General features: G+C 45.1%; 2 protein-coding genes across 6 annotated transcripts; one reads left to right on the plus strand and one right to left on the minus strand.

The window, feature by feature from the left end:
• Positions 1–2,437: 2,437 nt before the first annotated feature.
• On the minus strand, positions 2,438–21,679 carry SIAH1 (siah E3 ubiquitin protein ligase 1). 5 transcript variants are annotated; one of them, XM_066194364.1, is made up of 2 exons: positions 21,446–21,679; positions 2,438–3,835 (listed from the first exon to the last, which is right to left on the minus strand). In XM_066194364.1, the coding sequence occupies exon 2, from the start codon at positions 3,831–3,833 to the stop codon at positions 2,985–2,987; it is 849 nt and encodes a 282-aa protein (XP_066050461.1). In that variant the 5' UTR covers positions 3,834–3,835; positions 21,446–21,679; the 3' UTR covers positions 2,438–2,984. The 5 variants fall into 5 exon arrangements, with proteins under 5 accessions (XP_066050461.1, XP_066050464.1, XP_066050462.1 ...); XM_066194367.1 differs by lacking the exon at positions 21,446–21,679 and adding an exon at positions 20,780–20,800; XM_066194365.1 differs by lacking the exon at positions 21,446–21,679 and adding an exon at positions 20,404–20,531.
• On the plus strand, positions 6,917–7,918 carry LOC136296055 (proline-rich protein HaeIII subfamily 1-like). Its single transcript, XM_066194873.1, has one exon. The coding sequence runs from the start codon at positions 6,917–6,919 to the stop codon at positions 7,916–7,918; it is 1,002 nt and encodes a 333-aa protein (XP_066050970.1).
• Positions 21,680–25,188: the final 3,509 nt, after the last annotated feature.

The raw sequence follows: 25,188 nt of genomic DNA on the forward strand, positions 1-25,188 counted from the left end.
TGGACCACAGATTAAACTTGTGTCCCTCAGAAAAATACCCCAAAATAGCTGAAGTTTATCAAAAGTAAAGGCAGTGGTAGCTCCTTTCCTGTATCCACACTAAAAACTGCTGCAGATAGTAACTTTCTCACTGGAACAACTGCTTTAATCACAGCAGCTTGGAAAAGATTCTGGATAAAACAACAGGACAGGCAGGATTACAAAATCATTCACCTGCTTTAATTTTAAAGCACTACTGCAAACAAGAACTAGCAGGAACTGTCACAACAATCAAAATATTTACATCCACATTTGTCAAATATTTTAAGGCTTTTTTTTTTTAAAGGGCAATGAAAAACCACGGAGGTAGTGCTAGCAGACAAATGCAAGATCTACTGTGTTTCATCTTTTAGAGACGAATTTGAATACTCCTCCCCAACAGAGCCAAGTAAAACAGCACTTTCTAAAATAAACAGCTAATGTTAAGACAATGCCAGGCTTTAATACACCATTTATTTCAGATAAGGTAGTAAACCGTACATATTTCTGGATGGTTTCTTTTTTCATATATAACAGTGTAGCTGACTTACCAGATCCTCGCACTCTTTAGGCTCCTAATACTTCTGAGGATCTGGGCCTAAGGGTAATTCCGTAATTCCATCTGATGACGGATATTAAAGGTTTTATACAATTATTCAACACCAAATGGAGCAACGCTAATTTACATTACAGTACGTCAGCACACAGCAGTTCTGCCATAGCTCGTGTCCTGTGTGAAACATGAACCAACCTGTCTGAGCACGGCAGGCAGCTCCTCCAGCTCACCGCAGAGGCCGCTCCTGAAGGGCCCTGGCAGAGCGCAGCCCTGACCTTCAGCCCACGGTGCCCCAGTGCACTCCCTGCGCCTCAGCACGAGGGTTCAGGGCTGGCAGGGCTCCTGGGGACGCAGCCCCACTGACCCCTCCCCAGCAGCAGCAGTGACCAGCCCTGGCCTCGCTCACAGGGGCCACAACAGCTGCTCCAGCACGTTCCCTCAGCACCACCAGAGCCAGGCAGGCACCGGGGAGCAAGGCGGATGTGGGCTCCTCCAAAAAGAGCGTTTAGCAAACTTTCTGGTAAAGACAAACCGGAGGTTAATGTAGACAAGCTTAACTAGGTGAGAACAATTACTGAATTTGGACAACTGCAAACAGTTGGCTGTATATTCAAAAGGAAAAAAATGCTAGATTGCAGGAGTTTTGGAAGCATTTATCTACTGTCACAAGGTAGCAGTACATCTTTTAAATTACATCTGTGCACAGTTCAAACAGTCTAAGTATCAAATTTTCAGAGTGAAACTTCTACTACGTGAAGCCAACTATTTCTGTAGTATTTTATTAACCCAACCCAATGGGTTTTTATGTTCCTTACCTGTAGAACTACTTACCTCATCATGCATCAAAAATAATAAGAACAAGAGTTGTCTTAACAGATCAACTTCTGATAAGAAAGTTAAGACAGTGCACAGTAAATAAACTGTATTTTAATGTGTTACAAAAGTAGTCAATAGCCAGACCAGCTCCCCGACACGTCCGCTAGCACTTGGTTTGACAGAGATTTCATTTCCTTCCTGCTCCAGGTGGAAGAGCTTTTCCCCTGCTCTTGTCTGTGTCTGTTTTGTAACACAAATCCCGTTTACATTCGTGGTTCAGGTCTGCACATACAGGCAGTCTGCATAAAGCCCAGTATCCTTCCAAAGCCTTTGGGGCTGGCCAGTCACACCTGGAAGAGATTTATCTGCATTGTCATGTGGATCATGTCACCAAAATGAGATACGAAAGTCACTTCCAGACAGTTGCTTTAGTAACAACCAAAAGACATGAAGACAAGAAACTGAGCGAGAGCATCAACGTGTCAAACTTTGAGCTAAAGCAAAAAGCAGAAGTTGGCTGTGTTTTTTTCATTTGCCAGGTAATCCTTTAATGACAAATATAAAAAGACTGAAAACATCTCACTCTGACTGCCTTTTTTTTTCAGACAAATGGTCTGCTTTTATAATACAAATATTGTGTAATACAATACTTTCTCTGAACTGCAAACCAACAAATACAAGGATGCAATCAATTTTCTAAGCATCTCTAAATTTGAAATGTGAATTACTATTTTTTTTTTAAATTTGGAAAGCTCTTAATAATTGTTCATTTTTGTTAGAAGATAACTCAAAGTACAACAACATCTAAGACCTGTTTTTAAAGGAGCTGTCTTTCCTGACACATCTTTGAACATAAGCACTCCTTTCGAGTTCAGTACATTCACAAATAGCTCAATTAAGAACAGTATCACCAATGAACCGACTACTGGAAAGAGACAAAATTTACCAAACATACAGAAATATAAGTTTTACCATAGCAATTATGCATATCAAAAGATGACACCTGTAATTAATTTTAAAAAGATACAAAAAAGAGAAAAACCTGAATTACAGAAAAGAAAGTCATATTTATTTAATGAAAAACTAGAAGTTAATAAAAATTAGCAAATACACAAAAAATATACACAAACAGCAGCAATACTATGTAGTGACTTACAAAGGGGGGGTGGGGAGGAGGAGGGGAAGCAGTGGCTGGAGACCAGACCGCTCAACATGGCTTGTCAGTCAAAGGGGGAGGAAAAAAACACAAACAAAAACACGGAACAGTATCCTTTTCAACAGTACAATCAATCTACAAACAAGTTTTTAGAATTATTTTACAACATTTCCTGTAGAATCAATTCTTAATACAAAAGATGCCCATTTTGGGTGTATATATATTTTCAGTGGTTTACTGTTGACTTATTTTAAATATATTAGTTACTACATGCAACTGCTTCCTGTAATTTAACAGCCTTTCCTTTTATTTACCTTCATTTATGTCTACCCTCCATCTACCAAATAATTTGTCTGACAGTCAAAGATGGTTACCCTATTTCTGCTAAATTAAATGCAACGGTTTGAAACACTGGCCTGAAGAGGTTTGATTGCCATTTCAACACATGGATATAGTTACGTTGATGCCTAAATTGCCATTTTCTGCAAAGAGCTGTGCAATGCTGGTGTCAAAGACTAGACAGTCACTATTCATAATGGCTGTTGCAATTCCCTCATGAATGGATCGAGGAGTTGCTTCCCAAGTCAATCGCCGCCTATGCCCGTTTAGCTCGAGTCGATAAGCAAAGTTTTCTGCCTGCTTGCGTGTTCCTATCAGCTGTACAATTGCAAAGAACTGCTGGTGACCATCGTATTTTTCCTGTTTCTCCAACACTAGCATGAAATGAAAGCCAAAACAAGACTGCATCATAACCCAGTCAACAGCACCAGGAAGATTAATGTCCGTGGCCAGGAACACTATATCTTCTCCCTGCAGCGTCGTAATTGACTTGTGCTGATGCATCAGGTGCGGCATGACAGCATCCAGAGAGCCTTGCCATTTACACGAAGCACCGGGACAGGGGCAGGAGTAAGGCCTGAACTCACAGAGCTCCTCGTGGTCTGCTTTCTCTGTGTGCGGCAGAGTTATCTCGCAGCCGGAAGAGGCGTATTTACACGGGAAGAGTACGGAGTTGGCCACTTTCTCCATGGCCAGGTTCCGGATGGAGCCCAGCGGGCCGCGGCAAGTGGGGCAGCACGTGAGTTTGGGCCGACAGTTGCTACAGACCAGATGGCCGCTCTGACACTGCAGGATGGGTGGCAGCACATAGTCAAAGCACACGGGACACTCAAAGAGACTGGCCAAGTCATTGTTGGAGGCGGTGGTGCCCGTCAGCGCGGGCACCCTCTGCGATGGCGTGCACTTGGAGGTACCTGTGGGGAGGGCTGTGGCGGTCTGACGGCTCATTTCTGCAACAGAACACACAACACACACTTCAGATCTAACCACGCTCCACTGCCTCTGCACACTGCATTTCCTGACAGTAAGACACAAACGAAAGCAAAAACCCCCCGTGTAATACCAGCTACAAGTATGGCACGTGCAGATCAGTCATACACGTAACGTGCAGACACCTCCACGACGCGGAAACTGGACAAGTAAAGAAGTTCCTCTCGTTGTTCTAAAGTGGCATTTACCTACCAGAAGCTGCAAGGGAGAGGAGTAAAAACACGCTAAGAATGAGAAGTTTGTTATTGCTGGTTTGTTTTTTTAATATTGCATTTATGAAATGCTTCACCCAGATCACTTGTGCGCATCAACTCTGTGTATGGAACAATTCTAAGCTGCTGTGTATGAGAAATAAGGCATTTTTGATGAAAAAAACCTATCTTCTGGATGTAACCCTCTCAGTAATCATGTTTACAGTGTAATCTTTACCATAAAAGCTGAAAAACACAGCTCAGACAATTACTAGCCTGCTTTTTTTCCCAGGATAGGACAGTGACTCTTCATTACTCTGCTATGAGGCCTACAGCTTGTAGAGCACAGCCACTGCTTCAGCTCCCTTAACTAAACCATTTTTGAAGATACCACAAAAAAAAAACCCCAAAGCAACTACTTTATTTAATTTCCCGAATAAGACTAAAAATTCAAACATCACTTGTTAAATTTGAGAATTCATTCTACTACATAAACACTCAGATATTTGCAGTCCCTCGGAAAGGCCCTCTCAATGAAGTTCTACGTTCAGTGGAGCTCCCGCTGAAGTTCTGTCCCTTCCAATGTCCCCAGACAAAGGTGACAGCTGCCTGACCAAACAGCTTGCTCGAGGCATTCCACAGATGTGGAACAAGCACCAACCGTATTTCTTAACATGTTATGTTTTCCTGCACTCCTAACTCTCCTCCTCCTTGTGGAAAAGGAAATACTAGCACTATCTGAAAAAATAAACACAGTTTTCAAAAATCAAACCATACCTTTGTAGGTAAAGGGCCGTTAAATTAAACGCTATCCAAAATCGGCTTCTGTTGCACAGTACAATTCTCAGCCACCCTAAGTGCCTCTCTGCGAGTACAACCAGCTCTGGGTCTGTCACGTACGTGTAAAGCTCTCAAAATAAACCTCATCTTTAATCTCCTCGCTATTTGACATGGGAATATTAGGCAATAGGCAAGCTTCCCATATTTAGCATCATTTCACCCACAAACTTACTCATACTTGGACCAGACAGCTCAGAGCAGCATACTGTGCGTGCTTTTGCAAGACATGCACTGTTCAGGGCACAAAGCAGAGGAACCAAGAGATTCCAACCTGCAAAAGGACTTAGTCCTTGACATTCAAAAAGTAATGAGAGACAGGCAAGTCCAAGTTCCTCTACAGAAGTACCTCTCCCCAGAGCTAGGAAAGTACGAGTGCCTAAGAGTCGATACTCAGCCACTGATTTTATGAGTCTCAAGCCCACTGACAGCATCTCAACCCACCAAACTCTCTTCCTCCACTTCAGGCTTGGTGGTCTAGAAATACCCAACTCCCAACATGGGAAAAACAGCCATGCAGCAGTTTTCAGTGCTGATCCATAACTGATATTGTAGAGCTATGACAAGAATGTTTGTGTCTTTTGGCTCTGTCTTCCCACTGTGAGGCATTCCAGCTTAGATGAGAAGTTTAGGATGTCTGTGACAAATCAAGCAAGGGGACTGGAGCAGCAAGGCCCCTGCCAGCTGCCCTGCTCTGTGTCCCCAGCAGCTACAGGTGGGCTCACCCTGCAGCTCTGTGCCCCACAGCAAACCACTGCATGCAGGAGAACCAATGCCGAGCACACTGTTTGCTCAGGAAGAGCTTGGAAGTAACAAGCATATTCATGTGTAAAATTCTGGAAGTGTTTTTCCCTTCAAGTATTACAAGCACACACATTTCAGAAAAGTCTGTGTGTGCTTCCTCTTGCCTGACCCTGTATGTCCTGATCCAGGGATCCCCGTACCCTGCAGATAAGGCTGGTGAAAACCACTGTGTCAGACCAGTTCCCCGGGCAGCCTGACGGGCTGGGTGAGCTCTGCTCTCTTTAATTACACCTCGCTGAGCCCATGCAACAGTTAATGAAGCAACCTACAAACTCTGTGAAAGACCTCATGCACAGACGCACTTCCCAGCAGAGCTCTCTAAGGTACGGAGGCACTGGAGAACAGCTCAGTGTTAGCGGGGCTCCTGTGTGAGCAGCCCTCACACACCTTCCACAACACTCACAGGGGCAGGGAATGGAAACCAGCAGCAATCTCTGAACCACACCACTGAGATTAGCATGCAGGAAAGACACTGGATAAGGCTATAGACTGTAATTTACCAAGCCTAAACCTGCCCAAAGCCTACATTTTCATCACTCCTGTTAACACAAAGATGAATAATACATCTTTTATGGCCATCTCAAAAGTTACAAGTCAATCACAAGTAGAAGTTTTAACAGTGGAATTTACAAACGAAGGAAAAACAACTACAAAAGTGGAGATAAAGTTTAAACACATTTTTAGTTACAAACCCCTTACTACAGGTGAAAACACCTGTATGCAATATTTGCTATTTCATTATCTTTATTTGCACACACTAGGAACAAGTTTCTAAGCAACAGCAACAAACTAAGGAACACTAAGGTGTCATTTTCAAGAGTATTAGGTCCTTTAACTCCAATTATCAAAAAGACTGTACATATTCGAAAAAATTTACCCGACAGTAAGAGTGAAAAGGGGAAAATGCATCTTAAGATTTCCTAGCTCTAAATCAAGAAAAGCTGTTCTTGGTAACATCAGAACGCACCGACCTGTTGCTATAAAGGCTAAAAGCATTCTCGACACCGATCTGGGAAAGGTGACATGCACAGGCTACCGAGACCTCCCGCGGGACACAACTTAACAGCTCCTACAAGCCCAGCTTTAAACACCGCGCATAAGGCAATTCAAACGGCGCTACCTTTCCCCTTGCAGGTTTTACTCCCCGGCAAGCACGCAGACCAGACGCCCTTCCAGGAGTACGGCCCGCCGGAGGCGGATCTGCCCGTCATGGGGCGCGGAGGAGCTCATGGCGCGTCCGCGCAGCACAGCCGGGCTGGGGGCGCGGGCCGGGCAGCGACCGCCGCCACAGCCCCCGCGGGCCCCGCGCCGCGCCCGGATGTCACCGCCCCGGGCGGGCCCCGCGCCCCCATGCGCGGCCGCGCTCCGGCCCCGCGCCCCAAAATGGTTCCCCGAGCTGCCCCCGCCACTGCCGCCCCGGGACGGCCCCGCCCCGCCCGCCGCTGCCTCCGGGGGAGGACCCGCCTGGGCCCCGCCCCACCGCGGGACCGGGAACCGGCCCCGCCCCAAAGGAACCGGGAACCGGCCCCGCCCCACCACGGGACCGGGAACCGGCCCCGCCCCAAAGGAACCGGAATCCGGCCCCGCCCCACCACGGGACCGGGAACCGGCCCCGCCCCACCACGGGACCGGGAACCGGCCCCGCCCCAAAGGAACCGGAATCCGGCCCCGCCCCACCACGGGACCGGGAACCGGCCCCGCCCCACCACGGGACCGGGATCCGGCCCCGCCCCACCACGGGACCGGGAACCGGCCCCGCCCCACCACGGGACCGGGAACCGGCCCCGCCCCAAAGGAACCGGGAACCGGCCCCGCCCCACAGGAACCGGGAACCGGCCCCGCCCCACCACGGGACCGGGATCCGGCCCCGCCCCAAAGGAACAGGGATCCGGCCTCGCCCCAAAGAAACCGGGAACCGGCCCCGCCCCACCGCGGGACCGGGATCCGGCCCCGCCCCACCGCGGGACCGGGATCCGGCCCCGCCCCACCGCGGGACCGGGATCCGGCCCCGCCCCACCGCGGGACCGGGATCCGGCCCCGCCCCAAAGGAACCGGGATCCGGCCCCGCCCCAAAGGAACCGGGATCCGGCCCCGCCCCACCACGGGACCGGGATCCGGCCCCGCCCGCCCCGCACACGCAGCGACGAGCAGCCGGCCGCGCCTCACACGTGCGCACCGAGAAAGGTCTCTGCTTCCCCCGAACTGCTTTGAAAAAGCTATAGCCTCCATTCACAACTCTTGTAAGACATGAAAATCACTTCCTCCTATTTCAAGGATATTCTCCAGATGAGCATTTTTCACTGCATCTGTAAAATCCTATTCAACGGGAATTTTCTCCATTTGTATAAATATTATTCAATTAAGCAAAAACATCATCTCAAGATAAAGAAATTACTAACAGAGCTAGAAGAGTGTGGCGCATTTGATTATCTACTTGGACTATTAAAAAAAATGAGAACAGTTAAAAGGATAAAGCAGTTGGAAACCAAGTCAACAGGCTTGCACGATGCACACATCTCGCTCAGAAAAGCTTAGACATTATGGAATGCTGATGTAATGACGGTAAGATCATGGCAGTCCAAGTTTCACTGGAGGCCACAGAACACACCGAGATAAACTCTCGTGGTCACATAAAAAGTAAGGCTACAATATCTCAGTAAGGAGAATGATCTTTTAAATGCTTTCCTACTACTTGAAATCCACGTCCTTTTCAAGCAGACTTGCATCAGCACTGTAACAGCTGCAAATCATGCCCAATTGCTATTAAAAACGCTGCCCACTCGATCCAAGGCTTTCCTCAGTCTCACCCGCAGACACGCAATATACAGCATCCCACCAGGTAAGAGTCAAGAAAGTCTGCAAGCACAACAGAAAGGCTGAAGAAAAGCTGCACAGAACCAGCTTCTGAGAACCCAGGAGCATGTTGTGAGGTGCGTGAAACACGCCCTAGGCTGCCCCTCGTGTGGCAGTGTCCCCAGAGCACACCCACGGCCCTGGACAGGTCAGAGCTGCTGCTGCCGCCCCTGGGCTTTGCCGCGCTCGGGAGGCTGCGCAGTGCCCGGGGACAGAACACGAATACTGCGGGAACGGGAACACACAACCAACGCACGGCTTAAAAAGCTCTGCTGAGGCACAGACACATGGAAAGCAGTTTAAAGAAGTTTAAAGAAGCTGAAAAAGCTGGCGTGCCTCATGCGCCAGGGAATTAACAACGGTAAACAGGACTAGACTGATACTCCTCGACTTCTAGCTTCTCACCTTACCAAGGTGTCAGCTCCAGACACATTGTACAAATCACGTTTGTGCTCCACTGGAATACAGCGCACCTTTGACAAATTCAACTTAGCATCATCTGCTTCTCTCATATCCTCGCCCATATCAAATAGATTAGACTTGAGTTTAGCATTCTAGTTTGCCTTTATAAGGGTAACAATATTAGTTTTGGGGGGAAAAAAAAACCCAACAAAAGCTCTGTATAGTCATCTTAATGGTTGAAAGGGGAAAAGTCTCATAGAAGAGTGATAAAATGACACAAAAAATTATCAAAACTGTCTGTATGTAATGCAATACAATATTTTTTCTGTAACATTTCAAAACTGAGTTCAGGGACTTCTGTTCAAAATGCAGTCCTAATGTATTACAGCCATCAACAAAGTAATAGAAAATCTTTCAACTTTTTCAACTGTTACAAGCATATTTGAGAATAAGACTTTTTTACACACAGTACTGTTAGAGAGCACTGGAAATGAGAAGATGAAGCTGTGAAAAACACTGACAAGGTACTTTTTTCAAGATGTGACACAAGCCAAAGCACGTCAAAACCCAAAAGCTAAATGAAAGGTTGAAAATACTCAAACATAAAAATTATCAGAGAAAAGCTTGCTAATATTTTTTAAGAAACTAGTACTTTAATTTAATTTAAAAGACATTTTAGGGCCCAAGGTTTTTGCCTTTTGCAGCCTATCATTTTCTCTTTCCCAGCTCTCGGGAGATGTTGGATCCCAAGGGCCTGGCATGGTTAGGATCAAATGCAGGCCTGGACAGACAGACTGTGCCCCCCTGCCCAGACACAGCCTCTGGACCTGCTGGCCTGCTCCGGAGTTTTTACAATACACTTCACGACATAAATTATTAATCAACTATTTAATACAATTTAGTCTCTATACACTCTGGTTTTGACTAATGAATTAGGGTTTTTTCCAACCCTTCCAGACACTGTTTTCTTTGGTGCCCTTAACTATGCTATTTGTTACTTCAGACACCTCAGGGCTTCTCTTTTCCTGCATAACAAGCAAAAGCTAGATCAATCCAATGAAACAGAATATTATAAAATGAGACCAAAATAAATATACAAAATTGAGTCAAGACTCTTGATGATTTCCTTTGCCAAAATGTCATGTGTACAGTTCATCTCTTTTTCATACACGATTAGAGCATTTCCCACTACCTTGCAGTGACCCAGTCTGCCTGAAACTGCTGGCAGTTTTTTCTTGCACCTTGAGACATTCCCTACCAACCCCATTTCCCAACCACCAGGAAGGGAAATCCCAACAGATTGATATAACCATGGAACTGTCTTTATGGCCACCACTGCAGTGAGCTCCCAGCCCCTGATCCCCCACGTTTCTGATGTGTCCCACACGTGTCCCTCGTACCCCACAGGATCCCCAGTGGAGCCATGGCAGTGCCCACCCAAGCTCAGCACACCCCGTGTGGCAGATGGAGACACAAACACAGCCATGGAAACACTGGCAACAGCATTGTTACACCACCAAATTACAGTGACCTATTTCTAACTCAACACAAGAACTTGACTTTGATCAGTGCTGTTTGACTTCTGCCCCACCACTGTCACTCACAATTTCTCCAGTGGAGATGTGCTGGAATATCCAACATCAGCCCAGGAGAAGTTTTTCCCTAACTGTTACAGACTTTTCTTTCCAACAACTTTGTAAGATAAGATTAGAAAGGAACAGTATCCTGTAGAAGACATACAATGATCACATCAAAATCACATTAGTAACCAACTACTATGACTGAAGTGTTCAATTTTAAATGCAACAAAGAACTTAATCAATTCCAACAAGTGAAAAACCTGTTCTCCAGTCAAACAGAGCTTCAATACCCACCTCTGCACAGAATTTTGGAGCCTATGCTGCTATAGTTCTCCAACCTTGTGAAGGAAGACAAGCTGAGGAACAAAGCTCCGCAAAGAAACCTCTCCCAAATTTCATTCCAAGGAGAACTAAAAATGTCTGATCAATAGCCAAAACCCGAGTTTGGAACACTCGCTCTGTACTCTATAGGTGGAGAACATGCCAGCTTTTACACCTTATATGTAGAATTAAATTTAAAAAAAACAGGTTTCCTTGTAAATTCAGACTCCCTACAAATCATAAAGCAAAACAGGATTTTTGAGCTTGGAAGGAAAGGAAGGAGGACAGAAAGCAAAAGCTACAGGAACTACCAAAGAAATTCCTGAGAATTTAAACTATATTAAAACCAACTGATCAAATGCCACTGTGAAAAAAGAAAATGCAGTAACACATTAAATAAATTGGTATAAGCAGCAAAATAAAAAATTACTGATATCTGGTATTCTAATATAATAAAAGGGAGTTAAGCCACAAACTAGCTAGTGAAATTATAGACAGCTGAACAAAAACACAGGGAAAACCTACTCTTTAAACAGAAATCAAAACCAAATACTTGCATTAAAAAAGATCATGGACTGCCTCCACATTGGACCTGACCATATTTTTTCTTTTTAAAGCAAGTGAGTAACTTGTATTGCTGTGACACTGCCAAATCCCACCCAGCAGAGGTGTGAAGATGGTGATAAACACTGCTCCAGGCTGTGTCCTGCACAGTCCTGCACCGCACCTGGTGGTGCTGTCTGACAGGAGCCTTCTCTTCCCTCTTTCCCCAACTCTATCCCCAGTGCCAGGATCAGCAGGCAGCCCATGGCCAGAGCCCTCCTTGCCCAGGACACCCAGAGCTGCCCCCACACGGACCCCAGAGCACCACAAACCATGGCGTGGACCCAATCTGTGCCCCAGGAGCCTGGAGACACCCACAGAGCTGTCTGCAGCCTGCTGCGCTCTGCACTCAAAATTAAGATGGTAGAAATCATAGAATCTAAGAAAATAAAGAAAACTTCATATGAAAATACAGGTAACTCTATGCAAACTAAGTAAAAGGGAAAATATTTTTAATTTTAGTAGTGTCTAGTTTCTGTTCACTGTGCACAGAGAACACTGAATTGAGCTGTGTCAGAACCATCCTTCAACAATTCAGCCCAGTAATATCTATAAACACAGGGAGACAGGTACCTTTTAAAAAGTTCTGGACATACAATGCTACAATAAAAAGTAAGGCAGGCATACAGAAGGATCACTACAGAGTGAACTAGTAAGAGCAGCAGCAAAGAGAAAAGCAAGGTATTTTTCATGCTCTAACACATACTGCCATTCAGAGGTGTCCAAACAGGAAGCACTCAATTGTTCTACACGGCATCATAGATGGGCTCTGTATACAATTCCACTAATAGTATTCCTAAAAAAAAAAAAAAAAAAAGGAAAAAAAAAAAAAAGGAAAAAAGAAAAAAAATAACCAGCCCCCTCTGTAAACATTAACAGCGAATCCTACCACGTGTGACAATTTGGGGGCTGTGTTTCTCTCCTCAGTCTGATTTTGCAAACTCCATACTCTTCAGTGCATGCTGTAATTGCCACGCAATGTTGCATCACCACTCCTGTGTCTGTGGCTGACACTGGCAGGAGGGTGTGGCATGGAAGCACCCACCTTAATTCACTAAGGCTCAGCTGAAAGGAGTACCTGTACTTTGATGTGTCTTCACTCACCAAGTCTTTCTGTGATAACTATTCCAATTCAAATCCAAGACTTATTTTATGTTCAATATTTTTCCTGCATAACTTGACAGTAGTAGGGAGGAGACCATCAGAATAACCAGAGCTAACCAAGGAGACCTGCAAACACAGACTGCCCTATAGGAGACTGACTTGTGACACAGAAAGCCCCTCTGCAGGAAGTCAGGACAGGATGACATACACTGACTGCTTTTATAAAGAGGTCTTCATCTGGCTCGTTGCTTAGGTTTGTACACACTTCCATTTTAAATAACCATTTCTCCTTGGGGTCCTTCCCTTGTTCTGTACTCCTGTATGCAGTCCTGATGACAGTGGAACCTCTGTAAATTATGCAATCTAAACTCAGTAGGGCAAGCGTGTATGGGAGGGCTTGGAGAACCAAGATACTTCTTCCAGAGTCCAGACCTTGGTGCCACAAGGTATGTCAGGTATGGATCCTACACAAACACATCCAGCATCACAGAACACACTCTAGTGGCACTGGAACTTTAACTTTTAACACCTCAGAAATTATTAATTTTTCAGAGCCTCTAGTATGAGACTACACAGAATCTCTAGTCAATCTAAGAGAATCTCTAGTCAATCTAAGAGATTTTACAAATCTGGGTTTTAAAAATTAATTTAATCTTCAAAAGCAAGAACTTTTAGAAGAATCTGATAGTGTATTTATTTTATCACAGACACAAACCACAAGGAGAATAAAACACACAGCATTCAAAAGTTAAGGATTGAGTCTGCATTTTTAAAATGGACGTTTCTGAATTTTGGAACTAAAATTTGCCTACTATGCATACTAATTCAAAAGGAAAGCGGTGGGAATCTAACGTAGGCCACAGGTCTTTGTATTTTGTTGACAGAAAACAGAAAGCACTCAACTTAGACTCTAAGCAATGTAAGACCTTAATAAAAGAAGTCCAAAATTACAGTGGGATTTTTACATTTCTGATAGTTCCACACTTTTCAGTACTTCATTTCTTTAAACTCCCAATTTCTGCATGCTTTGTGTTTCTGGAACCTATTCTTTGAAGCCCATGTGCCTCCATTAGAACCAACTCTATTTTATTTCAGTGATTTAGCTTTTCCCCACTCATCAATTCTGAATCAACTGTTTCTTGTAATATTGTCGCATGAAAATTCAATTGCCACAACAATTAATATTTTTAAATACTTATTAAAATGTTAATCAACTTCTCAAATTCGGCTACTGGCAACTCTGCAGCCAAGGCTGATTACTGCTGCAGAGAGCAACAGTCCCACAGCTTCTCATCAAACCCTCAGGTTTAAAATGTAGCTTTAACTCACAAATAAGAGCAGTCTCGCAGGAAGTTTCCAACCTGAGCACAGAGCAGAGATGGGTGGAGCTGCTAATGTCACAGCCCACCGTGTTACATGAAGAGACTGAGCACTCCCTGAAACCTTTTTAAAAAGCCAACCAAACCCAGGTTAGTGGTGCAGAGCCCAAGTCTGCGGCAGGGCAGACCCGGGGTTAGTTCCTGTTTTGTCACGAGTTTCTGAGTCACCACAGCCAAGGACTCCCCTGCCTTTCACAGCTCTGAAACAACCACAAGGAGCTGTGAGTCTCGCCCATTAATGCAAAAAAGGAATGAAATTACTTGATAAGGATACCAAGTTAACCCTGTTAGACCCTATTCAAATTTACTTCGGGTTAGTAACAACTGAATGTCATTTCACACTAAAAGACACTGTTAAATTATTTAACATCTCAGTTTTTACAGTCCGCAATCACCAGACTTCAATCACTGTTTACTTTCCAACTCCTGCTCACATATGGATAACTGCCCTCGACTCATTCCAGTGTTTTGTACATCAAAGAGACAAATTATGGAGACACTGGCAACACCCTTCTCACTGCTTCTATTGGATCTAATCTGAAGGCCCTCCTGATTTTATGAAAAGTAAAGTAACCTTTCTTTAGAGGGATCCTTGAATTATAAAAAAAAAAAAAAAAAAAAAAAAAAAAATCCCTCATCCTTTTCTCTGAAGCTTCAAGTACCCAGATTTTCAAGCAGGTTATTTAAATTCAGCAGAAAAAAAAAAAAAAAGCTCTTGGGCAAGAGAATTACATGTTCTTTTATTGCTATTAAATTCTGACCAGGTACATCTCAAATGCCAAGTAAAATGTACACACCATTTCACTTATTTGTATTGCTTGGGAATTGCTTCATGGCATACAAAATTAAAATTCTGTCATAATCACTCTGAAGTCAGGCCTGAGTCTGCATCAGAAATTAAAAACAAGATACTATAAATGGTTTGGAAATAACAGGAGCAGGCATATTTTTCTGCTACTTCATGTCCTCTTTATCTGCACTTTCTAAATTCAAGACCTATCACTGTCTTTCTCTGCAAAATACCGTCCTCTCTTCGGTTAGGTATTCAAAATCAAAACTTGAGTCTGTTGCAGTGCTGAATCTCAAACATCAATTTTTAGCTGTGAATCACTGTCTAAAGCACGGCTGTAAAATTCAGTACTTTTTAGCCTTTTTCTTTTACACGAGTATGACAAAACTAGAATAGGTTGGAGGATCAAGCATTCAAAAGAAAGGGAAATAAAAAATTTAAAGTTTCATAGGTAACCTTAAGTCTACTTCCTCATATGCACATTGAAGAAAAGCTTCCAATGAAATTCTCTTTTTCCCTACACTCAACTCCACTAGTAGATGAGCACCTGTATATCCATGGATAAATTATGACTGTGCAAGGAACGACAACTTTTGCTTAAACAGAACACCTGACTCCAAAACAAAACTTTTCAGGTCAGCAGCTGGTTTTAATATGCACAAAAGTGCTCTTAAAATAACTGCTTTACAGGTGCTGTTTTGGAACAATGTCCACCTCAGCTTCTATTTCAGAATGCATATTTTTTAATCTGTAAAATTTCCTTTCTAATGATTAGACTTGACCCAGCACAAAGCCACACTAAAGTTTCATGGTACACCGTCAACATCTGCCAGCCAAATGATTTCCCAGTCACACCAGCGCAACCAGTCCCCAAATGACATCCTTAGTGCACTTGTGCAATCACACAGATATCGGCCACGGAGAGATGAACCCTACACAAATTCACTCCCAACTGTGCTGATGCCTACATGCACAAAAAGGGGGAAACTCCTGTGAGTGAAAGTAGTTTTGTGACTCTAAAGACTTTTATATATATATATGTGCATATATACTTCAAATTAAAGTAATTCAGAAACCAAAGTATTAGTTGAGCAGAGCGTTTTCACAACTTTTCCAAGAAGACAATTGTACATGCACTTTGTGAGACAGAAGGGAGCAAGACTTAATGCAAAGTGACCAGCTTTAAACACGAGAAGTTTCTCTTTTACACCTTAAAGAGGGGTCATACAGGTGTCAACACAAAAATGTATATCAAAGCATGTTTAACACGTGATTTCCAAGACAACATTGGGTAATTTAAGAAGATTAAAATATAGAACTGTAGCAGACACATATTGATTTAAAAAAAAAAAAAGACAGAAGGTAATGAGGTTAATTTAAAAAATCAAGACTCCATTTTTACAGAAAGGAGTTAGTCACTACCTTTCAAAGTAGCAACATGCCATGTTTTAAAGATTCTTCAATATTTTAATAGCACTTTTAAGAAAGCTGCCCAGTTACAATGTTTCTTAAGAGCTTTCACACAGCACTACAAGAAAATGGTTTATCTACAGCAGGAAGAATGACCCAGCAGACACAGGCTCCATACACCAGGTTCACACACAGAGGATGCTGCAGTGCAATTCCACTGTTTCCACAACAAACCAAAGCAGGCCGCCACCAAACTGAGTGTTGTGCTGCCTGCTCCTTCCCCACTGGTTTTCTTTCTCTCCAAGCTAATGTATCCAGCAAGAACAGTCCTGCACAGGCACTGAGCACTTCCCGGTAGCCCAGGGAGCCCCAAACCCCGGCGGCAGTGGAGGGCCCAGCTGTAAGGCTGCCCTGACAGGGACCCGAGGAGGGTGACACCTCTGCAGCAGGGCTGAGCCCAGGCTCCGCGGGTGGCCGCCCCGGGAAGGGCTCCAGGGAACAGGAACCCTCTCCTCACACCTGGGGAGTCTGCAACAGAACCTGGGGCTGAAACTGCCCCGTTCCACATTCCCATGGGAGGCACCAGCACTGCAAATGAACGCCGGCAGCCCAGCAGCGACTGTACCTTGGATGTGCCACAGCTTGAGCAGTGCTACATCCTCTGGTATTTATTTCTCCTTCCCTAGCACCGATGTGTTAACAACAACTAACCACGTATTTCAGGAATAACGCAGACTTTTGAAAAAAATCACAGGGGGGAAAAAAACCTTTTAAACCCGACTTCAAACTAACACCTACATCTCACTTGAGCATGAAGCAACTTGTACCAAGGTTTACAAAACAGAAACCTTATATTGCAGTTGTCATCCCCTTGTAAAATATATAAGACATATAACTTTCCCTCATGAAAGATCTGTAACACGGAGCAAACAGAAACAACAAAGATAAGCCTTCTAACACATGTACATTTCTAAGCTAGACACCAACTCTAGAAATTTTTATGCGATTTATTTTAAAGCTCTTTCCTTCCTGCAGTTTAACACCAAATTACTTTAAAATACTCCCACTCCAGTTAAAACCTTTGCACAATCCATACATTAGCAAAATTTAAAGAACAATTTTCCTTCCACATACTTCATCTGAACACGTATTTGAAAGTAACTCTTGAAAGTGTGGCATTTTAAATGTTCCTCCTTGACAGCATAAAAAAAAAAACCCACACCTGGAAAAGTGACTGTTGTCTTTCTTCAGAGACTGAATTACTTTTTGCTCTGTTCAGTACTATGTGTAAGAATTCAAGAAAAGAACCTTAAAATATTTAACCACTCCACGCCATCGTGCTGATTTTGCTTTGGGTAGTAGAGTTCATTATCTTTGCAGCGGCTGGGACAAGGCTGTGTTTGGGTTTGTGCTGGAAGCAGTGCTGATAAAAACAGATGGTTTTGCTGTTGCTGAGCAGAGGCTGCAATGGCCAAGGCCTTTCCTGCCTCTCTCGGCAGCCCAGCAGTGGGAGGCTGGGGGTGAACACCCTGGGAGGGGACACAGCAGGACAGGTGACCCCAGCTGAGCAGAGAGGCAGCCCAGACCATCTGGCATGGTGCTCAGCAGGTAAAGCTGTGAGCAAGAAGAGGCAGGGGGATGTTTGGGGTGATGATTTTGTCTCCCCAGGTAACCTCCAGGCACGATGGAGCCCTGCTTTGCTGGGCATGGCTGGACACCCGCCTTGCTCACAGGACGTGGTGAAAGGACTCCTTGGCTTGCTTTGCTTGTGCGTGCAGCTCTTCCTCCACCTATTACACCATCTTTATCTCAATCCAAGAGGGTTGTTTTTTTTTTGCTTTCACTCTGGCAATTCTCTCCCTGATCCCATAGACGGGGAAGCAAGAGAGAGAGGCTGTGTGGTACTGAGCTGCCGGCTGGGGTTAAACCACCCCGGCCACACAAACCACACTTGAAAGAACTTCTCTTTCACTTTTAAGGAGTGGATGAGTAATTTTTTAAGCAGCCAAAGTTATCATTACACTCTCCTTGTTTTTCTTCATGTCCAGCAAAGTCATCAATTGCTACATGAAGAGATAAAAATGTCTTTCTGGGTAAGGCAGACCAAAAAGGAAAATGCCAGCAACTGTCTACAGAGCAACTTACTGCACTTCTTGTATCAATTGCCCTGGAATATATCCATGGTATTTTATAATTTTATATTAGTTTTTCCAGATGCAAGAGGACAAATACAGATTTTATCATTTAAATAACATTTTACTTCCTCCCTGAAAACACAGCCAACCTCACTTTTCATATTCAGCTTGTATAAAGAAAATCAAGTTGAAATCAGAAGTGGACCATTTGGTTAGCTGTAATTATCTAGCACTTTATCTGATTAAAGTACTGTGGAATTAATAACCAAATCTCTCATTATTCCTATGATAACACAAAGAATCACCATTTTATACAGTCACTCAAACAGGCACATATTTATAATAGCTGTCCTGGCCATTACAGGAGCATGGTATGCAGTTTGGATCAGAATTAGAATCTCGCTCTAGTGGCACAAAACTTAAAGACTAATTAATGTGGCATAAACGCTGGTTTTTGTCTTCCTTTACTCCACTGGAAAGCTAACAGCTGGACATACCCTGGCATGTCAAACAACCCCAGGTCACTGGCTTAGGAAGGTTTTTGCTTATATGTAATTAAGTGCTAACAGCAAAATCTCAGGTAAACCTGAAGTAAGAACTCATGGTAACAACACAGTATTTATGCATATCTTCCAATTTCTAGCCCACAGGGTGATACTGTACAGAGAAAACACACATCAAAATCACATTTTTATCATGACATTGAACATTTAGGACAGGAACAGCATGTACGCTTTGAAGAGCAACCCGCTTACAACAAATTTTTCTTACTAATGAAACATTCTTATTAATGAAAACATTTTATTAAGGTAACACTATGTCTCTGTTGTGTATTTTGTCAAAGTAAAAAAAAAAAACCCCACAAAAACCCCTTACTATTTTTTTAATTACAACTAGTTTTCCCCTTTTCTTCAGTGCTAATTTCCCTTCATAAACTAAAGCAACAGAAAGGCAAAAAACCGAGTTAAAAAAAAAAAATCTGCATCTACAATGTTCATGACATTTAAGAGTGTAAACTTGGGAGCTGAGATCCTGAGCCTCAGGCACCACGTGATGGCTGAGATGAAGCAGAGCCTGCCTGCATCCTCACTCAGTGCTGCTGTGTGCAGCAGGTAGCACCAGGAGCACGGAGCAGGAACTCAGGTAACCACAGGCAGCAGCTGCAAACACAGGGCACGCTCTGCCCGCATGCACTACAACTGCAGAACTGAGGTCTTTGTATGTGTCGAGAATTTCAAATTTCATTCATTTACCTTGACTATTCTGCATCAGTTTAGCCCCTGAACATCAGACAATCGTTAAAGCAAAAAAGATCCTAATAATCCATTTGGCAAAACTCACTCCAGCTTTTAAAGCTGACAGTTACAAGACTAAAAGCACTACTACAGAAGAAAAATAAAGCAAAGTGATTCTAACTTAAAATTAAGAACATCATATCTCCAAGAGCAGTTGCATGAATAATCTTCCAGAATGTTTTATCTGAAGACCATAATTCATAAAACTGTCCTACTTGACTTTGAATTTTCAGAGTTGCTTCTCACATGAACATGCCCATGCTCCCCTTTCTAAATTAGAGGCAGGTGTCTGACATTTGAGCACGATTTCTTTCTCAATTCACACTAAGCCAAGAGCAGCAACACTACTCAAACCTAACTACGAAAAGTACTCATGTTATTTAAAGCAGTTACTTCCCTTAATTCTCACCGACTCAGCTGGAGGACTGAATTTCTGAGCTAACTCCTTTACTACAGTCCAACTGGACTACGGCATTCAAACCTTATCAACAGAAATGGCACATTAACAGTTAAGCTACTTCATCTGTTCATGTACTTTCAGGTCAAAAATGCCCATCATGTCATCAGGTTCAGAATTCTTGAGTCACAACAGATTTCTAAAATTGTATCACTGAAGGATAGGTCTTATTCTTCTGCTCTCCTCTATGATTTTCCACTGCTGTGAAAAGGGCCAAAGCTATTTAAGAAAATTACTTTCCATTGAAATGAACATAATTTCTAGCATTACACTTTTACTTTAGGTATCCTCCTCAAAGTTATTTTCTGCAACGAATGAACAGTCCAGAGAGCCAAGCTTTACCCTAAAAAGCACCGTATTAGTGTACCTGTACTCCAGTAACTCCAATCTTCTTGCAGACCAGCTTGATTAAATCAGGGTTGAGAACAGTCCCTTCCATTTTCCCTCCCCCTCTGGAATGCACGGTGCTAGTCTCAGTTTAGAAGGGAGATAAACAGACAACTGAAACTATGTCCCGAGCGTGGAATATCCCATGTCCTTCGTGACCTAGTCCAATTAGCCGTGAGCTTCCTAACACACACTCGTGTGCCACGTTAAACAAATCAAACCACTTTATCTATTGATTGAGACTGCTCATTACGGAGACAATATTCACCCAGACTGGCTGAAAAGGAGGGTGCACGGAGAACACCGGAGAAATATTTTATCAATAGAAGCATAAAATGAAAGTGCCACCAGCTCACCTCCGAAAAAGAAACTTGGTTCTTCTCCTGAAGAAATACTTAAGATGCCTTGCCTTTCGCTACAAACGCTGTTGTCTCCCGTCCTTTTAAAACCGTGGAGAAGGGGAAAGCACGAAGGTCCCCAGCCTTTTAGGCTTTAAGGGGAAGCCGCAGGATGGGTAAAACCCTCCCGCCCTCTTTGCTCTCGGGGGATTAGGTAAGAGCCAGAAGCCCTCCCGGTAATGTCAGCGAGGGGACCCGGCGGCCCACGTACGCCGGCACCCGTTCCTGGGCGGCCGGGCCCGCCGGGAGCTGGCCGGGGCCAGGCCGCCTCCCCGGGCCCGCGGCGCTCCCCGAGCACAAAGCGCGGCGGGGCCGAGGCCGAGCCCACAAAGGGGCAGCCCCGGGCCGGGCCGTGCCGCCGCCTGCGCCCGCACACAATGGCCCGGCGGAAGGGCTCGGGGCCGCCGCTCCCCGCAGGCCCCGCCGCGCCGCTCCCCCGAGCCGCGGCCGCCACACGACGCCGCCCGCCCGGGCCGCGCTTAGGCCGCGCCGGGGCCTTGTCCCGAGGCCGCCCCGCGGCCGCGCCGGGGCCTCCCGCGGGCGGCGGCGGGGCCCGGGCGGGGGCTGAGGGCCGCGGCGGGCCGGCCGCTCCCGCCGCCCCTCGCGCTCCCCCACGGCGCTCACCTGTGGGCGCCGGGCAGGGCGGGACCCGCTGAGGCGGCCTTGGCTCCCCCGATGGCGGCTCCGTGCGAGCCGACTGCGCTGCGCTGCGCCGCTCCGGCCGAGACGCTCCGTGCGCGGCCCGAGCCCACCGCGCGCTCCCCGCCTCGCTCCCTCGCTCGCTCCGTGCGCCGCGGGCACGCGCCGGCTGCGCCCGAGCGATCCTGCCGCCTCCGCGTGCGCGCGCTCCACGGGCGCGCTCCCGCCGGCGCCCCCCCACACCTCTCCCGCGCACGCGCAGCCGCGGCCGCGCTCTGCCCCGCGCCGGCCGGGAACAAAGGCCGCGCTGCCCGTCCGCGCCGCCCCGCAGCGCTGACCGCCCCGGCCCGGCCCGGCCCGGCCCGGCCCGGCCCGGTCCAGCCCTCACCGCAGCGCAGCGCCCCGGCGCCTCTCACCTGCGCCGCCGCAGGCCCGCACCGGCCCCCCGGAGCCCGCCGGCCCCGCGCTCCTGCCGGCCCCGCCGTGCCCGGGCCCGGAGCGCCCCTGCGCCGGCAGCGGGGCTCGGGCTCCGCGGCAGCCGCAGGCTCCGCGCCACGCGGGGACTGTCACAAGGGCTCGGGATTGTGCTTTGAAAAATGAAAGAGCCCGCAAAGTGGCCTCTCGTAGAGAGGCCCGGAACGTCCGGCACGAGGGCATTCTGGTGGTTTTAATGGGCTGCTGAAAACAAACCCCTCCTCCGCTTTTCTGTTGAAAGGCTTTGCATAATTCAGGTTAGGTCGCCATCCAGCAATGCCCTAAATACAAATCTAAGTTTCAACACGTAAACTGGATGAAATAGATGTGATTACCATCGTGCTTACATACGCTTTGTTGGGTCGGGACCACGCTCATCTACTGAGGCTATTCAGAGGTTTGCCAGAGGAAAGCCGATGGTTGACAGACATGGACTCCATGGGTTGCGCACATGAAGCCGTTTATTGTACACCTAGCTGAGTTTATATACCTTTTCATTATATAACAACTAACATTGCCAGGTACATTGCTTAAGTCATGCCTCGCACTAACTTACACAGGTATGTGCTGTCTTATCTAAGTTCCTCTTGCTGAGCACGTATCGTACCAAGCACATCACTGTCTCTTGCATTCCTTTCTCAGACTCCTGCTTTCATTTGCCAAGGCTCGTGGCCTACTATTGCGAACATATCCATTCCTGCCATGAACTGTGCAGTGCTCCCAGCTCGGCTGTATTCCCACAAAAGGCACTGTTTATTTTCAGTAAAACATATAAAAATATGTATTTGCTATCTTATTTCCATTTTTTTGAATGACTGAAGCATTCTCTTGGCCAGTTTAATTGATTATCCAGATGGTTCTCAATATCCTCCTCGTTCCTTTTGATGACCAGTAAAAAAAAAAAAGTTCTTTTTGTCTAACATTCCTATGTTGAATCTGCCAAGTCTGCTCCTATTCAGAGAATTTTGTGATTAATTTTAAGGCAGATTCTCAGAAATACATCAGTGTAGTGATGCAGTGCAATACGAACCAAATGCACTCTTTAAGAATCCTCCCAAGCATAGATAACATCAATTATTTATTGTCAAAGGATGGCCAACTACAAGAGTTTAACTTCTTTGCACATAATTTCTCCCTGCACACCTTGTAGCTATGCAGTAGTTATTAAGCCTTTTGTTTTAAGTATTCATGAGGTTTGATACACATGGCAGTGACTGCCAACTCATATTTGGGCTGACTTATTGAATACTTAAAGAGATATCATTAAGTAAAATATTATTTTTGTCCTGGATAGAAAAGACACAATCCTGAAGCAACGTATTTTCAATATTAAAGTTTTTTCCCCACCTTCAATTTTAGTACAGAATAGGGCTAATCATTTGATGTATTTTTAAACCTATGGAGGTCTATTCACCAGTGGAAGCTTCAAAAATAGGTACCATCCTATGGAGAACAAGGGAAAAAGCAGCTATAATAGTAGCAGTTCGTATTTTTAGAGATGAGAACCACGATGCTTATCAGTTCCGGTAATCTGTGTGGTTTTGTACTAAGTATCTCTGTGGTTAACACTTTGATCCTGGAAACACACACTTTTGCTGAGAAAAGACAAGTTGGCAGTCTCTCAGTCCGGCATCAAATTAATGCTTTGCTGGCTGGTCACTACTAAACAACAGCATACAAACAAACACTTGCTTTTCCCTGAGTGAAACTACTTTCTTGAGCAGTGAAAGTAATCCCACCCCATTTCTAATGGGATTTTCTTCTCTGACCTTGCCACAGGAACCTCCCAATTCCTTCCCATGTTCCTGCTCCCCCCTGCAATGCCTCCAGCTTGCCCACTACTTTAACCACTCACTGTGCCTGTGACTGCAGGTGCTCCAGAGGGAACACCCAACGCAGCTGCTGCACTTATACCACTGCTCCCTCACCCAGCTCACAGCTTCCAGCTCTTCCAGCACGCCAGAGTCATCATCAGCACCACCACTTAGCTCAGTTTTCCTCCACCATTCATCATTACGTTTTGCAAGGAAGTTACAGGAACTTCAGAGTCTTTGAGACTCATTCCTCCCTCAAACCGTGGTGTCATTGACCCACAAATCCACGAGTTAGGGATGGCTGGAACAGACCCCATGGCAAGGGGGCACAGGCTCCATCACTGTAGGAAACGAGGGCCAAAAGGGCTCGAAGATGCATCATCTACTCCCTGCTCCTGCTGCAAGGTGGGATCAGCCCTGTATGCCTTTGTTGTTCCTTCCAGGTGTTTGCTTAAACAGCTCATGAAAGTCCTCCCGCAGCAGAAATGTTTAAACCTCTTCCGATGTTTGCCTGTCCTTACCATTACATTAGCTCTCCCTGTGATATATAATCTAAATCTCCCATTATAATTTCAGCTCATTCCTGAAACACTTCTGTGAACACTGAAACTTTTTTTTTTTTCATTTTCCTGTTTTTCAATACTTTCCTCTTCAGTATATTACATCAATTCCTTTCTGTCTATAGATCACCACTGCAAGGCCTCTGATCATTCTTGGTTTTGCTCTCTGCATACTCTGTAACTGCTTCTTTCATTACTTTTGACCATGGTTCTGGCAACTGGGCACAGCACTCCGTCTGTAGCCCTTCTAAATGCTGAGTAAGAGAATAGCATGGCTACTTAAAGCAGTTAATTTAAAAAGAAACTTACTTTTACAGAGAAACATCAGTAGCTGTTTCATGTGTGTGTTTTAGCTGCATATTTTATATAGTAATAAAATTCTGAGCTAACAAGAACTCCACAAAAAAGTCATTTTGGATACACTGAATACCATCTGGCATGAACTGTTGAGCAAAACCTAGTTTGTAAGAAGGTAATGAACATCTCTGAAATATGTGTGATATCCCACTCTTGACCTGCACAGCCTTGGGCATGCACAGGGTTGTTGTCGCCATTCATTTTATTGATAAATACTTCACGTGACAAAAGTCTTGGGGATTGTTTCTTGCAAGGCTGCCTCTAACATCTGCAGCATTCAGGTAATTCACTCAAATTTGGTTTCCCCTAAAATAAGGGAACAAACAAAACTTTTCTTGTAAGACCTAAAGTTTCATTAGGCAAATAGAATCCCGGTCTTAGTATTTTAAATAATAAATGTTTCATTTGGAAGCTCATGTTATGAAAGACTTGTTGGATTTGATGGTCCTGATGTACCAGCTGAGGTCATTGAGCTCCACAGAAATATTTGTGGTCAGCTTATTTCTAGGCAATTATTACTTTC

Source organism: Chamaea fasciata, unplaced genomic scaffold, assembly GCF_029207755.1.
Source record: "Chamaea fasciata isolate MVZ Bird 193981 ecotype frontalis unplaced genomic scaffold, bChaFas1.0.hap1 SCAF_12, whole genome shotgun sequence".
NCBI lineage: Eukaryota > Metazoa > Chordata > Aves > Passeriformes > Sylviidae > Chamaea > Chamaea fasciata.

Excerpts from the sequence above, each read along its gene's own strand:
- LOC136296055 (XM_066194873.1), top strand. The coding sequence starts at position 6,917 with ATGGGGCGCGGAGGAGCTCATGGCGCGTCCGCGCAGCACAGCCGGGCT.
- SIAH1 (XM_066194363.1), bottom strand. The coding sequence starts at position 6,918 with ATGACGGGCAGATCCGCCTCCGGCGGGCCGTACTCCTGGAAGGGCGTC. Across the intron at positions 3,836-6,827 it reads TAAAACCTGCAAGGGGAAAG|AAATGAGCCGTCAGACCGCC; the intron begins GTAGCGCCGTTT and ends GTTCTGTTGCAG.